Here is a 9,741-nt window from a genome sequence, read left to right on the forward strand (position 1 = left end):
GTCCTCGGGGGGGGGGGGGGGGGGGATCTGGCCCCATGGGGGGGCCCACCGATCTGCGGGTGGGCCTGTGTCATGGGGCACTCTTTCCTTCCGCGCCGGCCGCTCTAAAGTTCCGCCATGGCCGGCGCGGAGAAGAAACCCGCTGCGCAGGAATCACGCCAGCGGTTCTGGGAACACGTTGGTGCTCCTGCGCATGTGCCAACTTGCGTGGCCGGCGGAGGCCCTTCGGCGCCGATTGGCGCGGCACCAATCACTCCAGCGCCAGCCTAGCCCCCAAAGGTGTGGAGGATTCTACACCTTTTGTGCGGCCCGCGCCGGAGTGGTTCATGCCACTCTTTGGCGCCGGTACGGCCCACCTGCCGGATACCGGAGAATCCCGCCTCTGGTTCTAATCTTCAGCCAACAGAAATAATTTCTTTCTGTCTACCCTGACTGTTCCCATTAATATTTTGAAAACTTAAAACAAATCATTCCTCAGTTCTGTGAATTGCAGCGAATATAACCTTAGTTTATGTAATTTCCTCATAACCTTAATACCCAGGTACCATTCTGGTAAATCTGTGCTGCACCCCCTCCAAGCCAGCATATCCTTCCAAAGATATGATGCCAAACTGCTCTCAGTGATCCAGGTTTGATCTAACCAGGGCCTTCTAAAGGAAATAATTACATTTGCCTTTTTCATTATTTTCTATACTAGTTTATTTCATTTGAATAATTATGTACATAGTTCCCCAAATCTCTTTGGACCTCCACTGATTTTAGCTTTTCACCCTTTAGAAAATACCCTGTTTTATTCTTTTAAGGTCTGAAGTGAATGACCTCACCTTTGTCTACAATAAAATCCATTTGGTACAGTTATGCTGTTCATTTAATCTGTCACTGTCTCCTCGTACGTGTATGCTTCCATCTATATTGCTAACAATGCCACATTTTTTTTGTGTCTATCATTGGCAAATTTGAATATCTAGCATTCTAGTCCATAATCATCAGTTGGCACTAAATAGTAAATAGTTGAGGCTCTTGCACAGGTTCTTGTCAGACAGCACTGTTCAATCTGTCAATTGGAGTATTGGCTTGTTTTCCCAAGTCTCTGTCTCCTGTCACTCACCCAATTTCATATCCAGGAATAATATTCCTTAATTTACGTGAGCTTCAATTTTAGTTAATAGTACAGTATCTCATGAGGAAATTTGTAAGATGCCTTCTGCACATCCATAAACTTTGGCTATCCAGTACTTCAATTAGCTCTTCAAAAAATTCAATCAGAGTTATCGGGCATGGCCTAACCATCAGAATCATAGACTGTTACAACACAGAATGAGGCCATTTGGCCTATTGGGCTGGATTCTCCCCTACCCAGCGGGGCGGGGGGTCCCGGCTGGATGGAGTGGTGTGAACCACTCTGGCGTCGGGCTGCCTCAAAGGTGCGGATTTCTCCAAACCTTTAGGGGCCAAGCCCTCACCTTGAGGGGCTAGGCCCGTGCCGGAGTGGTTCCCGTCCCGCCGGTTGGCGTGGAAGGCCTTTGGCGCCATGCCAGCTGGGGCCGAAGGAGCGGCTGCTGACGTCATCCCTGCGCATGTGCAGGGGAGGGGGTCACTTCCACATCGGCCATTGCAGAGGCTATGGCCGACGCAGAAGGAAAAGTGTGTCCCCACCCAGGACCCCGGAGCCCGCCCGCCTGCCGGTAAGGGAGGTGGTTTGATTCACGCCGGCAGGACAGGCATTACAGCAGCGGGACTTCGGCCCATCGCTGGCTGGAGAATCGCCGGGGGGGGGGGGGGGGCGCCGACTGGCGCGGCTTGATCCCCGCCCCCGCCGAACCTCCGGTGCCGGAGAATTCAGCGGGGGCGGGATTCACGCCACCCCCCGGCGATTCTCCGACCTGGCGGGGTGTGTCGGAGAATCCAGCCCAATGTGTCTGCACCAGCTTCTGAAAGAACTACCTAGCTAGTCCCATTCCGCAGCCCTATCTCTGTTTCCCTCTAAATTAATCACTTTCAAATATATATCCAGCTTTCTTTCGAAACCTCTAATGTAATCCACCTCCACCACTCTCCCAGGTAATGCATTCCCAAGCCCAACAACTCTCTTGAGTAAAGAGGTTTCTCCTCATCTCAATCCTAGCTCTCTTGCTGACCACCTTGAAATTGTTACCCTAGTCACTGACATACCAACTGGTGGAAACAATATCCCTCTTTACCCTGTCAAAATTGTTCATAATTTTGACCACCTCAATAAGGTTACCTCTTGATCTTCTCTGCTCGAAGGACAACAAGCCCAATTTCTCTAATCTTTCCTTGTTTCTAAAATTCATAATTACTGGTATCATTCTAGTAAATCTCCTCTGCACTCTTTCGAGGGTTTTAAGATCTTTCCTCAAATAAGGTGCCAGAACTGGACACAATATTCCAAATGTGGTCTGTTCAATGATTTGTCGAGGTGTAGCATCACTTACTTGCTTTTATCCCTCCTGAGTGTGGTGCGGCCGGTGAATGCCAGGAGAGCCCTCTCGCGGTTTCCCCGAAAGTCTTCATGCCTTGCGGGATTCACCCAAGTCCCGCGAGGACCCAGAGTCAGAAATGTGCCCACAAGGGGCGTGACCAAACTGCGTATGCCAAAGTCAGTTTTAAACCGACTTTGGTGAACTTACCCAGCATCCACTGGCATCATGGGATTAAAATAACATTCTGTATTGGGAAATGAAATAAAAGTACTATTTCTCACATGGACAAGAATTCCAAGAGTCGGCCTACTTAGGATCTTTAAATATGGCAGACTTCAGCGTTACAATCTGTTGCAGCTTAGATTCACTACTGTCTCAGAAAACACCACCCTAGCATGATTTTAATCTCCATGGCATTAGTCTTGCCTTGTTTATATTGCAGCACTACCATCAAAGGCAAGCAAATATAAGATGTACAATAGTCAGTTTATGCCCCCTGCAGCTCCAGTTTCTGGCTAGGATGCTTTAACTTCCAGCATCAGGAAGTTGGTCTCAAATCCAGGTTGACGTCTCCTCTGGCTCTACTACCTTTTCCTGGATTTAGTTGAATGTTTGCCAATAAGGAAGATGTGCGAGGAAAAGAGAGTAAAGAGAGGAAATGAATAAAGAATTGAGCACCACTGAACAATCAGTCCAGATCAGAAAAATGCTAACAAATTGGTCCTTAACAATCATTTTTATTTTAATGTAGACCGTCCTGGGCTGATGAGTGTGAAGCAGATTGAAGAGATGCAAGACAGTATTCTCCAAGCCTTGAGCCTGCACTTGCAATCTAATCATCCAGACTCTCAATACCTCTTCCCAAAGCTCCTCCAGAAAATGGCTGACCTGCGCCAGCTAGTGACTGAGAATGCACAGCTTGTCCAGAAGATTAAGAAAACTGAAGCAGACACTTCATTACATCCATTATTACAGGAGATCTACAAGGACATGTATTGACAAACTTGCACATTCAGTATACAGCTTTATTTCGCACCCCGCAAACAAAACTAACATGGCTCCATTGAACTCTCACCAAAATAGTTCTGCGCAAGTGCGCAAGGATACATAGAGTATCTGTAACTAGACACTCCGCTTCTGAATTTTCTGTTCTTCATTTGGCTGGTTGCAGCTGACTCATTTGACGTCAGCAGAACACAACCATAATGATTAAAGCTGAAAATTGTAGGACAGCATATTAATTTACAACACTACTGACTTACTACAATAAATAATTTTGTGTTGTAATTTGTGATTTTGGTTACAGTACTAAAACCTCCAATTGGTAGATGCAACCTTGGCCAGAAAGAAAATTTTGCAGAACTTTCCAATGGTACTAAGCATGCTGAGCCCAATATATACATCCATTTTGTTGGTCTTAATTCTAATGTAATTAGAGGGTATGGAAATTATATGACCTGCTACAATGAATGTGGCTTATACTATATAACAATCCATAGTAAAAAAGAACATGCTGCAAAAAGTATTTAGTTCAGAAATGTGCATAAATTTACAGGGCTAGCCATTAACTTCATTTTGTGGCATTTTTGGAGTTCGTAATTAACCACCTTTCAAAAAAGCTTTCTGTTAAATGCTTTGAGAGGTTTCATGAAATATGATGAAATGCTTAGATAAATGCAATTCTTTCTTTAGTGAAGAATTTCATTCAAGTTTTTCAGGCCACTTCTTTCACATTTCTTATCTGGTAGTCGCACCTGCTTACCAAACTCTATTGAGGACTCATTTATAAATTCCCTGTTGGTGATTGAAATGTAGGATTGGGAGAATCTGACCCATTGCCTAACATTTTACAGACTGTTTACATTTGTTCTAAGGGTATTTGTACTACGACTATAGTTCTGGACTGTTTATAGGAGCATTCCTTCCTTGCTGTGGTAAAAATCACCTGAGTAGGTTCATTGGGATGAGTGAGGAACTTTTAATGAGGTTCTCCATTTACATAATTGATGACCTTTTAAGAAAAATAATACAGCCATAAGCTCTGTTAAAGAGTGAAATATTACCATAAATGGAAGCTTTAATGTTTTTCTAATTAGTAATGAAATCTTTGGTTGGATCTTAATTGCCAAATCTGTGTTTTCCCTTAACATTGAAAATTGTTAATTTGGTATCCCCATGGGGAACTGATATGTCCTACCAGTACTACTGTGTTCTGTTTCGCTTCTCAATGGAAGACAGGAAAAATCCATATTTATTTATTGCCTTTCTCCCATTTCTATGTTGCAGCAACTTTCAAAAAAGATTTTTGCATGTCTGTGTTCACTATTTTTCCCTTTGAGTGCTGAATTCCGATAGACAGGGAATATCTGGAATTTTATTCTCTAGTAGCCATTTTAACAAAGGATTGTTTCAACAATTGGTAGAAGGGGCAAAAGAAGAGCAGTAGAAGAGCGACTCCAAGCAAATTGGTTTGTGATTCACTGGCAGATACCAACCTCAGCTACTGCACTGATAATGATGTATATCAGTACAAAACTGTTATATTCAGAAACTGATGACATTGGAAATACTCAGCAGGCTTATCAACATTTGAAGAGAAAAAACATTTCTCTTGTGGGTCCCTTGGTGTCATCATCTACTTTTCAGACAATAGTGAGTCTGCTTTGCATTTTCTGGTTTTATTTGAAATTTCTGGCATTCAGCATTTTGTTTTCCATCTGCATGACCAGCAAGGTTTACACCTCCAAACATAGCCCATACTAAATTTAGTTCAATGCAAATTTAACATTGCAAACTGGATAGTCTATGTGTCATCCATTAAGTAATGTAGGTTAAGCCATAAGTGGAAATTCTTCCGTAAGTCCACAAATATGCAGTATTACATTTACATGATTATATTTTGCATCCAGTGTAGTTTTGAGTTAACTGTTATAATTTTAAAATTAGTATTTTGCTGGGTCTCTTGAAGGGAATTTGGGGAAGTTTCTGATGTGTCCTGGTGGTGCTCTGAGTTGGGGATGCCTGCTGGAATTGGCTTAGTTTAGTTGTTGCGTAGCATAGCGTGAACAGAAACTGATTGATTGACCAATGGAATGTGCTGCAGGACAGAATGAAGATTGACAAGTACCAGTTCTGGAGCTTAAAAGTGGGAAGGGCAATTACAGGGGACTTTGTAATATTGATATGTGATTAAATCATGGAACCTGAATCCAGAACGAGTTTTGCTACTGTTTCAAATAGCTATACTCTTTGTTTTTTAAAACAGTTATTTTAGTGATTTTTTATCTGTTTTCCTTTTGATGCTGTGAGATTTTTTGTTTGAAATGTTTTCCTCCCTTGCCAGTGATCTAGTCCTCTCCTAAAGATAGTCACTCCTTGCTTGGGGTGTAGTTCCAATTAGGTGCCCTCCACTACCTTGTGAAAGTGGTCAATTGTTTCATATGAGCCGTGACTGCAACGGTTGGCTGTAGAGGGTGGATTGAAGCTGAGGCCCATCCTCTCCCAACTTATCGTCCATATGTGATCCTGCAACAGGAGTGTTGAATGAATATTAGGAGTGGGAATTACTTTGAACTTTACCCCTGATATTGCTGAGGCGAGTTGCCAATGTACTCTACTTGAGATTGCCAAAATCTTCACTTCAGAACAACAACTTGCATACATTATACAACACTTTCAACATAACAAAATGTACCAAGCTGCTTTACAGGAGAGCTATGGATCAAAATTTGACAATTTGAAGATTGGACCTGATGTTCTTTTGGTCGACAGTGCTATTCACTATATAAAGCACAGAGATGTAGGAAAAGTGTCCTTATGATGATTTATAATGCGTGGGACCAATGTCACTGAGCAGTAAAATAGGTAGCAGGAGGAAATAAGCAATGAGTATCGGTAATTGCACCACCAATCATGACATTTGCAGGGGTATCCAAGTATGTAGTGTGCAACAATAGTGCAATGATGGATTTCTCCTCTCAAGACAGGACGTTATTGTCAATTGCCATTTTCTATTACTTTAGATCAGCAGATACCCATACTGTTCGCATAGCAAATTATTTTCAGGGCTTTACCACAAAATATAGATAATTCATGCTCAACACTAACAGATTCTGCAGGTAGATTGCTGGAAAATCTGAATGCAGATTCTCATTGGTAAAATAATTGCTGTGAATACAGAAAGCTGATATTAAAAAAATCTTCAAGTGAAATTCAGGTTTTGTTTTTAAATCACTAATTAGTTTACTTGGTGATTCAGTGTTGAGCAAAATAAGCACTTGAATAGGCAAACAAGAATATTCCCTTTTGGTGAGCTTAAGAAGGATAACGCAGGAGAGCTTGTTGATTGGTAGAAATGATGAAGCCTACATAGTGAATAAACTAATGATTGTTGATGTGACAGCTATTCTCAAGCCTTTAAATACACTTTATCTGGAAGGGATTGTACCCAGTTAAATTCACAAGGGAATACTGAATAAATGTGTGGTTTTCCTCAACTATTTAATTGCCAGTGATCCTGATAGATTTCAGATGTGACATTCTAAAGAAAACCAGTGTGATCTATTCATGTGAGGTCGGTATTTTACCATCCCAATATCACATATTGTGTGACTTCCTTTACAATGTCAAGCATATTTATTGAATATCACTTGTTGGCAACAAATAATCATAACTGATAGCAAGGCAGAAGAAAATGAAGAACATTAAAAAAAAGTCTGAAATTGATTTATGCACTTTTTGACTATTTGCTTCAGACTCTAATGGTGTTATTAGTGTGTTAGTGCCCTCCAGGTGCATTACCAACTGTATTTGTCTTTGAATTGTCTGTTACATTCTTAAACTGAAAAAGATCTTCCACCAACTGTCTTAGATTTTTTTTTACATATGTGATAAGCCTAATGCAATGATTGCAAAAGGCAACTGGGAAATGGATTTAAGTTTTTAGTCTAATGGACTCTAATACTAATTTAAATATAAATATCAAATTTATTAGTTTTTGAACCCAATAGTTATAATCTTTTGAAATCATTTGTGTTTAGTATTAGGGTATTCTATCTGTGGAAGATGCAATAAATAAGCTTTTATCATGTATGTTTTGCTAAACTAACGTATTTTTCCAGACTGTGTCTTGTTTAAGATTGTCTTTTTTGTCACCAAAACAGAATGCCTCTGGTTATTGTGTTATTTTGTTAATAAGATTATTTCCTTTCATTACTTTTGTTATATAGGCTATGCACTACCTGGTCAATGTGGTTCTAACATTGTGCTGTTTGCACTGATAGTATTTTTGTACTAAAAGAGCTTCTTAAAAACTCCAGTGTAAGGATGTGTTTTATGTTGGAACCCAGAAATGTTTAAAAACTGTTCGTAACCAACCCAACTCTAGTAATAGTTGAGGTGGAAAATGAGTTAAAGTCGCCTTATCGATGTAGTCAGATATTATCTGCAACTGTACCATCTTACCCAGGCATTTTCCTCCAATATGCTCATAAAACTGATGAGTTACCTCCAATCATTTACTTGCACCAGGAGTTTCCTGCTCCGGTTACTATACACTCCTTGCTAGCTAAACCTACCATTGAAACACTACAAAACAGGAATAAATTGCTGGCCACGAAGCTGAAAATGCATCATTCGTCATCTACATATAATTCATTTTTTCCAAAACCAACAGATGGGATTTCAGATCCACCTGTACACAAAACAGTTGCACAATTTAAATAGTTGTCCTTTTATCTCTCGATGGAGACCAACACTTGTAATTCTATCTCTATACTTTGAGGTTTTATCTTAATCAGAGTACTATACATGACAAATTCTACTTGTCCCATGGACAGGTAATTGTACATTTGCACTTTTCCCTGTTTTTAGATCTGCACAGACATGTGAATAGGTGGGATGTTACGTTCACCGTGTCTTCAATATAGTACATACAGGAAACACAGACACAAGTGTCTACTCAGGACTTTAAAGCACTGTGCCATTTATTTGAAATATTTCAATACCATAATTTGATTTGTTTATTTTATCCCAGGCAAGGATCCTTTGTTTACATAGATACTGTGACCATATCTGTTGAAAGGTATGTGTATATTCTATGTTCAGAGGTTAGGCACAGATTTAGGTATTACCTCCATAGGAAAGGATTTCATATGGTTGAACAAAACAAATAGGGTTGGTACCGAGACATGCAAGGTGCTTTATTCATCCATTCATGTTCTAATTATACTGATGTCTCGAAGAAGACATGGGCATCATTTTTGTCACATCTCAGGACAGTAAGTTTTTTTGATACTGTATGTAGGTTGTGTATTATGCCCTAAGAAGCATGCAATAAATTTCAAAGTAAAAGCTGGAACAATTAAATATGTGAAAACTGCATATTTTTAACTTGAAATATGATATTTTTGTGGCATCATTCATGATTTCTACAAAGCATTCAATGGCAAAGATGTTACTAAAAGTTACTATTAAGGACAGCCCATATGTAATGTCTTTTGCTGTAATTCTGCAGATATCAATCATTCAAGGCCAATTCTCAAATTTATTACATTGTTCAGTGGAATACACCTTTTACTCAGCCGTATTAACCAATTTACCCAATTATTTTTCCACCCAAAAGTTGTTCCTTACAGGTTGAGGTTTCTATTGAAAATGAAATTTCTGAAGGGAACCTCAGCTAATGTAAATCAGTAGTTCAGGTTTAATGGGGCCAACAACAAAAAACTTGGAAACACAGGGAAAATACAAGGTGGCTTTCTGTAACATGTGACGATAATAAATGGCGCTGTGACTTGTGGGATAAGTTGGGTTTGCTTGTCCTGTGCCTAATGTTTAAAATATTTCTTGAAGCCTCTTACCTCAAAAGACCAGGCAATTGAAATAAAAATTAATCCAGAATAAAACAAGCAGTTGCAAGTTTCTGTTGTATGAACTGGTGTAAATGATTTTACTGGAAAGAGCAACCTCGAAAAAACTACAGTTATCATGAAGAAGATTTTGGCTCACTGTAGCTTGTGGAACTGGGCGGTTAGGGAGTAGAAATCAAAACTGTAGACTTACTGCTGGTTTAATAGGCTATAAGAGGCAGAGTGTGCGGGTCCAGCATTGGGTATTTTAGTCACCTAAGTACTCAATGTCAGTGTGGAAGAAAGTCATCCTTGATCCAGGTGACTAAGAAGCAGTAATAGGTAATAGATTATAGATGTGCCTGACTGATGCAAGAGGACGGGGAGGTGGTGGCATTTCTTAGCAATAGATCTCTATCAATTAGTCTACAACATACCCAGACATGAGT

The 9,741-nt window shown here is 40.2% G+C and overlaps 1 protein-coding gene across 1 annotated transcript in view; it reads left to right on the forward strand.

Moving 5' to 3' along the window:
• The window catches only part of LOC119978135 (peroxisome proliferator-activated receptor delta-like), a 97,256-nt gene extending 87,892 nt beyond the window's left edge, over nucleotides 1–9,364 (forward strand). Inside the window, exon 7 of the mRNA XM_038819558.1 lies at nucleotides 3,196–9,364. Coding sequence (XP_038675486.1) covers nucleotides 3,196–3,443 — 248 coding nt within the window. The 3' untranslated portion in view covers nucleotides 3,444–9,364. The remainder of the gene's footprint in view (nucleotides 1–3,195) is intronic.
• Nucleotides 9,365–9,741: the final 377 nt, after the last annotated feature.

Source organism: Scyliorhinus canicula, chromosome 15 (assembly GCF_902713615.1).
Source record: "Scyliorhinus canicula chromosome 15, sScyCan1.1, whole genome shotgun sequence".
Taxonomy (NCBI): Eukaryota; Metazoa; Chordata; class Chondrichthyes; order Carcharhiniformes; family Scyliorhinidae; genus Scyliorhinus; species Scyliorhinus canicula.